This window comes from Ostrea edulis, chromosome 1 (genome assembly GCF_947568905.1).
Source record: "Ostrea edulis chromosome 1, xbOstEdul1.1, whole genome shotgun sequence".
NCBI lineage: Eukaryota > Metazoa > Mollusca > Bivalvia > Ostreida > Ostreidae > Ostrea > Ostrea edulis.
The window spans coordinates 70,695,064-70,709,110 of NC_079164.1; the positions used below are offsets into that span (position 1 = coordinate 70,695,064).

At 35.1% G+C, this 14,047-nt stretch overlaps 1 protein-coding gene across 3 annotated transcripts in view; it reads right to left on the reverse strand.

The window, feature by feature from the left end:
• LOC125683255 (short transient receptor potential channel 7-like) overlaps window positions 1-14,047 on the reverse strand; it is a 94,003-nt gene that overhangs the window by 47,528 nt on the left and 32,428 nt on the right. Inside the window, exon 1 of one of the 3 annotated variants that reach the window (XM_048924232.2) lies at window positions 1,757-2,548. The exons of the other annotated variants lie outside the window; for them this stretch is intronic. Coding sequence (XP_048780189.1) covers window positions 1,757-1,832 — 76 coding nt within the window. The 5' untranslated portion in view covers window positions 1,833-2,548. Of the gene's footprint in view, window positions 1-1,756; window positions 2,549-14,047 lie in introns of those variants that run through there. 3 annotated transcript variants of the gene reach the window in all.

Here is a 14,047-nt window from a genome sequence, read left to right on the forward strand (position 1 = left end):
CGGTTAGTCTATTCCATATTTACTGCTATCGGTTAGTCTATTATGTATTTACTGCTATCGGTTAGTCTATTATATATTTACTGCTATCGGTTAGTCTATTCCATATTTACTGCTATCGGTTAGTCTATTCCATATTTACTGCTATCGGATAGTCTATTATGTATTTACTGCTATCGGTTAGTCTATCATATATTTACTGCTATTCCATATTTATTGCTATCGGATAGTCTGGGTGTATATTCATGGTGTCAAGAACCTGGATTCTGTTAACTAATATGCATAAAATCAAACATACATGTAAATTTGGATTCTGTTTACAATACATGCATAATCAAACCAAAATCTGTATTCTGTTGAAATACACGCCTAATCAAACCAAAATCTGGATTCTGTTGAAATACACGCCTAATCAAACCAAAATCTGTATTCGGTTCTACTGTAACCCGAGTGCATTTAATAGAATAACAAAAATGAAGTAATCCGTGAAGTTTGATAAGAAATGATCCTTTGCGATTAGTACGTATGATAGATGTGCACAGTTTTTAGTAAAGAAAAAAAACCCTCCAAAAACATTATTTGATTGAAGCAAATCCAAATCGGCATTTTGAATTTGTGATGTTTACGTGTAATTGTACGATGTACATTATTCCGACTTCCGGTTCTATAAACCGGGAAATCTCCGATGTTGGATTTCAATAGATCCAATATGATTAATGTATTTTTACCCATGACCGAGTGACATAGCCGATGGCTTTGTTTTCTTGAGTTAATTTCGCCAAAAACAGGAACAAAAATGTTGTTGAACCACAGGAAAGCAAGTAATTTGTACTTAATATTGTAAGGTGCTAGATTACGAATCTGTGGTTAGTCATTTGTACAGATTATTGCAAGGTGCTAGATTAGAAATATGTGGTTCATTTGCTTTCATTTTCCAGCTGTTTAGTTTCTACCGTGGATTCGCAAAAGTCTGTACTATACATCTGAATCTGGTATTGTGATTCAAATGCACGAATAGAAAACGCATTCTCTTTACACATGGAACTTAATATTCAAACTCTGTACAATGATTGCTTTAAAACGAATGATGGACAAACATGATGGTGGTGCATGTATTTTGTACTGTATTTGAATATTTCTTGTTTAAAAAAACATTTCTACCAATAAGAATCAATGTATTCAGATAATTTTGTTAAGCGTGATATTGATTTGCATAACACCGTTATTCACACTGGTATACCTTACAGAGGTTTTACGACACAATAAAAGAAAAAATATTCGAACTTAAACATTTCTTACAATGTGCAAACACGATTTATGAAATATAATGACTATTTTCTACACCTTGAAACATCTATGTAATGATGCGAGAATGCGGATGAAAAACCTCATTACGCAACTGATTTCTCAAACAGCTAGAGAGCTGAAAATATATTTCTGATCTTGAAATATTAATCATTAAAACAAATATCTTGATATCAGTCCTAAATGACATTTAAATGTATTCAACCTTACACCAAGTACATAAAAATGTTTTCCGGTAGCTGTTAACATATTCGTACACCCTGACTGGAATTTTGAGCTATCACAAAATCTATCCATTTTCCAAGACGCTATTCAAATAAACAGGTTAGCGTTTGCGAAGCTTACCTTGCATTTAGCAATGATAAACCTTATTCCAGCACTGGGGATGCTTCTTGTGCGTATTTCAGAATTCATCATGAAATAAACAGGTGTAACAGCGTATTTGAAAGCTTACCTGAGATGCGTTTGGCAATTATAAATCCTCTTCCAGCGCGGTAGAAGTTTCTAGTACGTAAATTAGAATCCATCATAAAATCTACAGCTTTCCTGTCACCAAAAACTGAAGTGGTAAGTTATTCGGAACCCTTCAAGGCTATATGAATTGGATCCATTTGGGAACCTGACTATCTATGAATAGCTGAAGAATCCAGTACACGGCTTTCAACACAAAATTACATCTCGATTAGTCGATATGCACATTTAGTAAGTTCGAATAAATACAAGACACTCCGAACGACGCTATCAATGTCACAGATACCTGACCCAGTCGTTGCTTAAGGCCTCACTTCGGCTCTGACTTTAAGGTATGTATCAGATTCACCCATAACGTCAGTTTTAATTACTTCAACAAACTGAATTATAGATTTCTGTCTCGTATTGACCACTCGAGTAACATTGTTAAACATGTCAGTAGAGAAGTCTAGTTCAGTCTTCTATTCAGGTCCTCCACACGGAAGTGTAAACTCAACTGTTGCAGACGAGAGGAACGTTTAAACTAAGGTATCTAAATACAAAATGATTGCCAAAGAAAATCTCTCCATGAGTGACAGAAAGCAGAGATGTACCGATTAGACTACAGAATTTCTCGGAAAAAAGATGGGATTTGATTCTAAGACACAGTGCTGTAAATACAAATACTCGATCCGATGTCCCAAACACGGAATCCAAACGTATCACAAACTTCGACACATACTTTAGTATGTTAGAAACTGCTTGCGTGATTTCTTATCCAACTTTGAATTAATATCCATTTGGGAAAAATATATCCTTGCTTACGAAATAGTTAAAAGAATGCGTCAAACACGGAGGGTTTTATTATTTAATGTCCTTATTATCATTGGTAGGCTTTGTTTATCGACATGACATCACATCTACCACACACTTAGGAATTTATACACATCTTCTCTCTAATTTGCTACTTTTCTCAAAATATTCATTAGTAACGTCTCTGGACTGGAATGCGGGAAGTATCTCATCTTACATCATTGAGCTAGAAATAAATCGAAGCTCTTTCAATGGAGGACACATGCCGTTATGAATGTTTAATTCCGTATTGTTGCCTCACAGCCAGAATTATCCGTAAACTTTATGGTATAATAGTGTCATATGTCTCTCTTTTATGTGGTAATCTGAAGAAAATCGCTACCATAAAGTATGTTCTTCATTGCAAAATTTTGACTTTGAAGAAATGAATTGTTAAATCTACGATAACAATAACTAAGATCCATGCCTTTTAATCAGTTAATCTGGGTAAAATTGGGGATGGGGGGGGGGGGGCACATTTTGCATTTTGAATTTTGACACGGTGATCGTTTACCTTGATTGTTATATATCTCATTTCAAGTTCAGTACAATGTATAGATATCAAACTAGATCTGACATAATAAAGCTAAAACAATAAATAAAATGTGCTGGAGCTCCCCCAGAATGTATGCCCACTTACCAATGATGCATTGTTCCCATTTGCCTTTTTTGACTCGCCCCTAATGCTGATGAATAGTCATTTCAACATCGTTTGCATATACACAAAACGTTTTACAAAAATGTTTTTAAAAACTTTCATATAAGAGCAGACTAAAACAGTGAAGGGTTTTGAAAGCTATAGAATATGCAAGTTTTGAGAGAACTCTTCTGTGTAGGAGATATATTTAGTGCTACTCTGAATGCCAAAGTTGGACAGAATGCACTTACAGTCAACGAGGAAGATGATGAAAAATACGAAAAGCGGATTTTTTTTTTTAAAGATGCAAATGAAAAAGTAAAGATAAATGTAGGAAATATAAAATACTATTGAAATTGAATTAAAACATAAAAACGATGTCATATTTGCAAGTTATTCCGGTATCCTAGATGTGGAACATACAGGCAGTGAAATAATGTGATATTACATGTAAAGAGCATTTCATCCCCTGAATACTTACTGTCGGGTGGCGAACCGGAGATGTGGGAAACTTATAGTGTATATATTCACTTACTATATATACAACATGTACATGTATAGTGACACCTCACATGGAAAGAAACTGTTACTCGCCTTACTGTGTACGAGAGTTCTTTAAAGGTAAATAATTCAGGCGCATCATAAAATAATTACTAATCGAAAAATCCGCAAAATCTCGGCTTCAACATGTATGTCATTTCTTCTCAATCATCTTTGTAAGGTTGTTTTTTATTGTAGTTGATGTAGACTTTTATAGATAAATTTGGGGGATCAGACATATTGAATTATTTTGTCATTGTTTATTTTCTTTCTCCATTTCAGTGACATTTTCAGTGGATTGTTTGTGAGTCTGATCCCCTTGTTAGTAGTTTGTTATCTAGTTCGTCATTTGAATACATGACATTTTTCATACTCAATCTGCCTGATGATTATATATGATACAGCAAAAACTAGCTGCGGTGACCTTTCTAAGCATTTTAAGACATAAATGGTATTATGATGAAGCGCCGCGAGAACCCTCACCCTACATTGCATGCTTATCCCTAAAATCAACGGGTCACGGAGATTCAGTGGTTAAAGAGTTCATTTCTTGACAGCAAGGTCGTAAGGTAGAGACCCCTCGGGTCTTGGCCGTGTCTGATCTAGCATAAAAATAGAAAGTAACTGCTTCTTTGCTAAACCCTCGGCATTTATAATTCATATAACAGGTCCCGTGTTGCAGACAGACGTTGACAAAATAAAGAACTCTAACTGCTACGGTCGTTTGTGACACTTCACTAACGGCTGTGACGTCTCAATATGAGCGTAGAAGTCTAGAAAGGACATAAAACATATGGACAAAAACACCCTAGATTCAGCTGAGGCTGGCTAAGATTCTCGCGGGGGAAGTAAGGTAACTACCATTATGCCATGCTTGTGAGGAACTTGAAAATGCTCTAAAATTACGACTCGAGTAGCTATACAACATTGTATATAGGTGCATTAAAAGGATACATTGCTTGAGGTGCTGAGATAATTTCCCCAGACTTCATGTGACAGATAAAAATATTCTCCTCAATAAAATTTAAACAGTACAAACACTATATCCCCACGGAAAAGAAAGAAAACGAAAATACTTTTGTATCGAATAGATATTGCAAATCCACTAGAGAATATCTATATTTCCAATGTTTTTGCCTTCAATATCTTTACAAATTGTAATGATATTTTTTCTTGAATGCGCCGCAACTGTGAACAATGCGCACATTAATCTTGATAAATATAGTATGTCTATTTTAACGACTGGGAATTCCGACAGAAATGAAAGTAGAATGAAAAAAAAAACAACCCAAAAAACAACCAAAATACATAAGAATGCGACACTATATCAATATGCCCGCACGCTAACCAGCTTCACAAGGCACGCCGGCGTGAGGTGTCGCAGTTCATACCCTCATGTATTTACAAATATGAATTTATTTATCAAATATTAAGGAAATGATAAGTTCTTCGAATGAAATCCTCATATTTAGCCGTAAAATTTTGAACATTTTGTAGCATAAATCATGTAGCATGATTTCCTTTGAAGTTACTATAAAGCGTATTTACTAGGATATTTCAGTCTTTCTTAGAGGCCAGTCAATACACACAGCATATACAGCTCTCTAGATCACACCTCCACAGCATACAAGTATGACGTCACAAACATCAATAACATGACTGTTCCGTCAAATGAAATTTAATTCAGGATTAAATATATAGGTATTTGCATTATTTGGGGTATATGATACACTGTATAAATGAAAAGCGAAGATAACGAACGAACAGTGTGATCAATCTCATAACTCCTATAAGCAATACAAAATATAGAGATGGGCAAACATGGACCCCTGGATATACCAGAGATTGGATCAGGTGCCTAGGAGGAGTAAGCATTCCCTGTCGACCGGTCACACCCGCCATGAGCCCTATATCTTGACCAGATAAACGGAGTTATCTGTAGTCAAAATCAGTGGGCATAGAACGGCCAACAATCAGTATGAAACACGTCAGACAGCATTTGACCCAATGAAAGATGTATTGGCAAACTAGATCGTTATAACGACCATATAATTTGCGAAATGCTGACTTTAAACGAGACTGTGGGAACCCCTGCACCATCAACTTGTTTGTCAATAGCCTGCTTCGATTTAAAACCTGGTCATACGCAGAACAAGCTCTTGTGTATCGAATCAGTTGAGAGATGTAAACACCATATGCAGGTAATAATGGAATATTGCTACAGAAATATGGGAAGTTGACGATGGAGAAGCTGAAATCATCCCGTTTGTCATTAATATGAGTTGTTATTTTGTCTGTAATACATGTATCTACTTCCAATAAAATATCTAAGTATGAAGCAGATGTGGACGACTCTGTGGTGTCTTTTATTTCGAGTTCACTAGAATATATCGAATCGACATATGAATGAAAATTATTATTCTTAATAGATAATACATCGTCGATATATTTAAATGTCGAATTGAAGGCCACAGCAAGAGATTTTTCTTCTCACGTAGATGTTTCTTTAAAAAGAAAGTCTGCTTCATAGGAATATAAAAACAGGTCAGCTAACAAAGGAGAACAATTCGTGTCCATGGGGATTCCAACAGACTGTTGGAAGACCTGATCACCAAAGACCACGAATATATTGTCAATGAGGAATGAATATAATACAATACTTGATCAAGATATGGGGTTCACGGCGGGTGTGACCGGTCGACAATGAGTGCTTACTCCTCCTAGGCACCTGATCCCACCTCTGGTGTGTCCAGGGGCCCGTGTTTGTCCAACTCTCTATTTTGTATTGCTTATAGGAGTTATGAGATTGATCACTGTTCGTTATCTTCACCTTTTATGCACAACAATGGAAGCATGAGGGTAAATTGAAGAATCAATTAATATTATGCAGAAATCCCTCTCTTCCATTTTTCATATAAATCAACCTAGAGATTTATTTCTATCTCTATATATCTTTTAAATGTTAAGATGAAAGTTGAATGCTTTGATCAAGAAATAAAATGCACTGAAACATTTTGCAAAACAATGGTAAATGTAACTATAAGGAAATATATGGATGTTTTTATCATTACGGTGAAACTCAAAATAATTTGCTCTCAAACTATCAAAGAAACATTCCAGGCATCAGGTTATGTGAAATAGTAGTTTTATATATATTCTAATAATTGCTGAGTGAAAAAACCCAAATGTTATTAATGAAAAAAAACCGCGGTTCCCACACGATTTTGCGATGATTAAAGGCTTTATACATCAATGAATGTCATCAAAAATTGGTCAGAAATGACATATGAATTATTGTCTTCATTTCTCTGGTCATCACATATTGACAACTTCTGAACATATGAATAAGATATTTCGACTGTGTTTCGTCAAATCTATTAAAACATAGATTCCGTGGATGTTCAAAACCTTGCTCTTCCAAAATCTATAACAATTATGGAAATATATCGGAAAAGCACTGTTCTTGGTGTGTATTTTCATGCATACATGTTAAAAAGCATTATTTCTAAAGGAAAAATTAGGAAGAATTGTTTTAGCCCCTTCCACTTTGCATAGTTTTAAAAAAAATACATTTTTAGGGATCATCTTTAAAGTGGATTGATTGATTGATTAAATATTGTTTCACGTCCCTTTCGAGAATATTTCACTCATATGGAAACTTCATCACTGCCGGTGAAGGGCTGCAAAATTTAGGCCTATGCTCGGCGCTTATGGCCATTGAGCAATGAGGGATCTTTATTGTGCCACACCTGCTGTGACACGGGACCTCGGTTTTTGCGGTCTCATCCGAAGAAAAGCAAGGTGGAAAATATAGAATTAAGATTCATAAGTTACATGTCACATAGATGTTTATATGCTTCAAACAAAGAACAGTGTTGTTAAAATACGATTGTAAATTAAACTTATCAACATACTAAATATCAAAGGCTCAAAAGACAAAAAAAAATTATGGTCCAGACAAAACAAAATGCCCCCAAAATACTATTATTTGACCTTTACATATAAGGTCAAGGTCAATGGTAATAAAAATGGCATGTGACACACTGTCTTATCATGGTATAACTACATACCAAATATTAAAGGCCTATGCGAAAAGACAGAAAATTTATGATTCAGACCAACAAAAAAAAAAACCGCCCCAAAGCATTCTATTATTTGACCTTTACATGAAAGGTCAAGGTCAAGAAGAAGTCATACTTAAACAATATATCCCCTTTCTGGGAAGGAGAGACATAACTGACATTGACATATTTAGCCAAAGAGGCAATTGGATATAGATATGGATGATGAATATACTGTGCAATCGTGATCAGGCCGCAGGGCGCGCATTTAAGGAAATCTCCAAGAGCATATTTTTCACAACAATCAAAAATGGGTATTTACAACAAACAGAAAAAATATAGATATCCTTCAATAATAACAATATCAACTGTGTCGTTTAACTGGTACAATTCTGAGCCCATTCATCTGTATTGGGTGTAAATTACATCTCGATACAATGTAATGATAACTAATTGCCTAATGCTTTTGCATGACTGTATTTGTAGCCATCTTTCTGAAATATTCTACAATCTGTATTCGTATTTCACAAAAAGCTTCATTGGGTTCTTATCCTCTTGCGCCTTTTATCACAAACTGAAATCCGACTCAAGTAACTGGCCTATAAATACCCATAAACATGGGGAGCAAGGTTTTGCTATTCCACATCTAGTAAGAGACAGGAAATGCCATTACGTGATTCATCTTACAAACTGAATTGATTGGAGGCGCTCGGTCACTGTCCATTTAAACTTGGTTGTTTATAGTCTGTCGCTATAGTTATATCGCAGGCTCAAACATCAGTATCGTCATCTCGCCCAATCACAAAGGCTTTTTGTGTAAGCATGGAATTCGTAGATTAATTCAAGCATGCAGTATCTATCATTGATCAGCGACTGGTAATTTAACTTCTGTCTCTAGAAACAATACAGGGATGTTTTTGTATACATCTTCACTACCTGGATATAGGTTTCAAAGCGAGGAAAGCACGGGATATTAAACGTGTTTATTTAACCCTTCACCTGTTTCATCTTTTCCAGCAGTCATGTATCATTTTACCATAAAGACGAAAATCAATAGGACTGATGTTTATTTCGTGTTCCACCCAAAAAAGATAGATAAATAAATTCATTAACAGTTCTTAAGGTCATTGCTATCGATGTATCATGCTTCAAATAATTGCAAATGCTGGTTATATATTGTTTAACGTCACTCTCGAGGATTTTTCACTCATGTGCAGACGTCACCATTGCCGGTAAAGGGCTGCAAAATTTTAGGCCTATGCTCGGCGCTTACGGCGTTTGAGCAGGGGGGGGGGTCTTTTTCGTGCCACACCTGCTGTAACACGGGACCTCGGTTTCTGCGGTCTCATCCGAAGATAAAAGTGAAGAAAAAAACTTACTATCATATATTATTCTCTCTTTCTCTATGGGATCACATTATATTTGTGAATGACACTTTGTAGATTCGTATCGTCATTAACAAAAGGAAAAGAAGTGATGACAGCCTTACAATTTCAAATCACATGACGTAATTACATATATAGAAACACTAATTAACACGTTCCCAGTTAAATCTGCCAAATCTCTTGTGGTAAATTAAACTACGCCATTGCTTTATTTCTCGGTAAAATCAATGGTGTTATCTAATGGACCATTATTAACAGACTTCAAAACCACTTTTGTCAAAAGTAACGGTTACCTGGCAAGTACAGACATACAAAATTCACATTTGAAAAAAAAAATCCTCTTGGGTTTGAACAAAACTCTATAGGAATTCTAAAATTCCAAAGGCATCATATTTCTCTAAATGAAAAATATATTAATTTTAAAAGTCTGAGAAAAAAGTTTTTATACATCCATATGGTATTTCACCAAATCCTAGATTTTTTAAATTTCCTATGGAACTTGTTTAATAATATGCAATATAATTATTTTAAGTTGATAATAACTCGTAGAATTCCTACACGCTTTTTGATATACATTTACCTATAGAACTTTGATAAAATGTTTTAGGAAATCAAAATTCTCATTTGAAATTGTGATCACTTGAGAGTCAAACGTGGCGGAGTTTGTAGGTGACGATATCAAATATTAAAGATGAGGTTAAATAAACGGAGATGTCAAATTTGCCAATTGGGATTCGAGAATATGCTTACCGGTATTTAATATTTAGAGAAATAAAGAGACGAAAAAATATTTTGAGATAAAATGTGGCTAGATTCAATGTAATATACAATACACAGAGAAGAGTGATGGGAGTTCAATGATATTAAGACGTCATGATATTAAGATGGTTTATCATAAATGTCAAATCTCATATGACTATAAATTGACCCGCTTTTGACTAAAACCAATGAAACTTCGTAATGAAGATTTCAGAATTTTGCAAAGTCATCAAGGTAAAGAAATGATACTGGGGCTATGGAATAGGCGCCTTCTACATAACAGTTTGATGTCCTATCATGATATCAGGGAATACTGTATTTAGTGTTAAACTAGTGCCCCAGTTCTCGTCAGCTACAATGGATAGCAAAAATCTATAGCTATCAAGAGTTGTTGCTCTTATCTAGACCATGGCAATGTGTGAACCGGTTTTCCCCCCATCAGATTTTTAAAAAAAAAATCAAAACTGCCAGTGTAGTGCTATACTTTTCTATTTCGTAATTCTTAACTATGGACAATAAATGATAATGACAAAACATTGCAATAAGGGGTTACACATAACGTACTATCGGTTTTGTTATAAGTTATATAATAAATCATAACCGTTTCTACTATACTCTACAAATATATAAAATATTCTGATGCTGCTGGAATAATGCAGGTGTCCAGAGTCTAAGGAATACAAAACCTCACTCCAAATAAATAATGACGCTGAAGCTGAACTAAAAGTATCAACTTTCTTTGCACAAAAGCTGTATGGTCCGACTTTCGACAAATTTTGTCCACTCTGCTGAAACACTGTTTATGAGGTTGTAGGCATACAATATGATTGATTGGTTGATTGATTAATTGAATATTGTTTAACGTCCCTCTTGAGAATATTTCACTCATATGGAGACGTCACCACTGCCGGTGAAGGGCTGCAAAATTTATGGCGCTTATGGCCATTGAGCAGTGAGGGATCTTTATCGTGCCACACCTGCTGTGACACGGGACCTCGGTTTTAGCGATCTCATCCGAAGGACCGCCCCATTTAGTCGCCTTCTACGACAAACAAGGGGTACTGAGGACCTATTCTAGCCCGGATCCCCACGGGATATGTCATACATTGTTCCACTGCTTTAATCAGAATTATTTGGTTTTAAATCAGTGTTTACGATCAATCGGCCATTTAAAGACAAATCAAGTGACAGTCACGTGTCCAGCTCAAACTTCCCGAAGTAAGGTCATCGGTGGTTTTACCTGTGTATTTTGTTTCTACAATACTGTACCTTAAGTATTTCACGTTTTTGTTTATCAAAAACATCTTAGGAATTCCTAATTATCCTAGTGATTTTACGCTCTTTCAAACCTAAATTTAGACAATTGCGTCCGAGTTAAGTACGTCATGTTGGGATTCCCTTGATGTGCGTGGGGATATTTATAGACGCAGAGCAGACATAGTTTCAAATTGGTGAGAAATGACACCAGTCCTAAAAGAACAGAACATACGTTTACACAACGAAGGACCTTCCAAAGAAAAAAAGTTGAAATAGTAGAATTAACTGAATATAATCCATCTACACACTGGACTTCATTCTTTGAATCGAATATGATACGCATGCGTAGGAGTTCCCATAACGAGCGGCAAATGTATTAATGGGTTCCCACTATATTTAAAGGGGAAGACAACCCAAAAGATTACAGGATTGGTTATATAATAAAGATTTGTCATACTAAATTGTTAATATGCGGCCTAGATAAGCTTCAGTACTAATTTGAAAACGTTAAAAATTGAAATTCCCGCTATCTATAGAGGCTGCCATGATGCGGAACTCTTTTGTATAAGTATTCAAGACCGCAAAAATCAATAATTTTGACGTCACACTGTCTGTTTCGGATTTGATGAGATTCTAAGATCATCAAAGATGTGCATGTGGTAGATCTTACGAATATGTTGATGCCCTCCTCTCAAAGCAGTTAATTACATTAATGCAAAGGGGAGATGTGAAAGAAGCCCCTACCCCCCACCCCCACCCCGAAATTCCTGACCCAACCAAATCATCTGAAACGAAAAGACTATGTAAACTGGATTTATCATTTGCATAATGACAAGTCGAGGTTCGAGATATTTGTATAAAGAAACGTTTACCGTCTGCCTTGTCTGCAACTGAACGTCTTTTGTAATTTCTTCTTGCGAAAGAACGGGCTCAAATCTATACGGCTCCAAACTTAACTGTTCGTGACTTGTCATGTTTACTGATGAAATAAACCGGAATAGACGGTGTGACGTCATAAATTCAACTTCAATGGCCGCTCTCAGCGGCGGGTAATTTAAAAGACATAATGGATTAATATTGATTTCATTGTCAAGCAAGGATTTTTGTTGTGAAGGGCTGTCATTTATGACATTAGTAAGTAATTATTATACTTTATTCATAAAAGCAAAAATGTGGTTTGGGTTGCCTTCCCTTTGATTCTAAATAATCTTCTCACTGTTTTCTTTTACATGCAAATGTTTTCAAGCGTGTATTTAAGGGAAAGTTGATAACCTTTAAAACTAATTCACTTACATTAATGTAATTTTCTATACGCTGGAAAGTCGACATAATTTTCTGACGAGTCAATATAATTATCTGACAAGTCGACATAATTTTGGGACAAGTCGACATAATTCTCGGAAGAGTCAACATTTCGACTTGTCAGGTGCTTATGTAAACTCGTCAGATAATTATGACGACTTGCTGGAAAGTGATGTCGACTTGTCAGATAATTGTACCTTTAGGTCGGCTTTACAGAAAAATATGTTGACAACTGGATGCACAAACTGGGCATGGACAGATTTTCATGTTGAATTTTTAAACACGTGAATAATTGACAAGTCAACAAAAAGATCTGATAAGTCGACAAAAAGATTTGACAAGACATAAAGATCTGACAAACCGACATAATTATCTGACAGAACTATGCTACCGTACAATGATTTTATGAGGACAATAATTTGTAGAATAAAAGGATTATTCTGAACAAAGGAAGCAGACATTACAAAGAGAACAAGAAGTCATCCACAGAATCCACCGTTTCGTATACATGTACTTCATACTTATGGTGGTTTAGTTCTAATTCAAAATGTGATCTAAAATATATAGCTGTCTATCCTAACAGTTTAGTAGTGCAAAATAGTGTATAGGGGAGATAACTCACGAATTGCAAGTATAAAATCTGAATGTATGATATGTATAATGAATCTTTCATAAATTCGTTTGTTATAAAACCTTGAAGTTTTAAAAAGAGTTAAAACAGGTATTTCTCGATTGAAAGGATTTCCCAGCAAACAAATAGAATTCTATGTTTGAATGGTATCGGGGTCGATTTTTTTTTTTTTTTTTTTTTTTTTTTTTTTTTGCATTTATTCGTTGGAAAGAGTATCGATAGTATAAATAAACTATGAACGTGAGCACTATACATGTACTACCTCAAGCGAAACAATACAAATTTCAAGATTATTCATGGATCTGGTATTCGTCTTGTGACAAGAGAGATCCATTATATCCATGTATATGATAATCAGAAAGAAAAATTGGCTAAGGGGGCTAAAACTTATGAACTGCTATTGGGATATTTGAATTCTAAATGTAGATGTTTGGCGAAACTTTTGTTTGTGACTTGGAAACTTAAAGGTGATTGAATTCATGTGGGTTTTATTTTGCATGATGCTTTACGTTCCACTCGAGAATTTCACTCATGTAGAGCCCTCACCAGCTGTAGTCAAAGTAGATCTACCTTTATCTACATTGTATCTTATAGATTGGACACTTTCGGGTATTAGGATATGGTTGCTTTTAAAGTATATTGCACATACATCTATCATCTACACATGTATCTACACGTATACATGTATAAATAGGAAACTTCATATAGAATACAATCTGTTAATATTACGTAATATTTACATTTCTAATGTGTTTGCCTTTGATATCTGTACATAATTGTAATGAAAGCCATTTATTTCATTATGAATGTGTTGCAGCTGTAGACAATGCGCGGAGGAGAACAGATAAATATAGTTCGTCTATTTTAACGT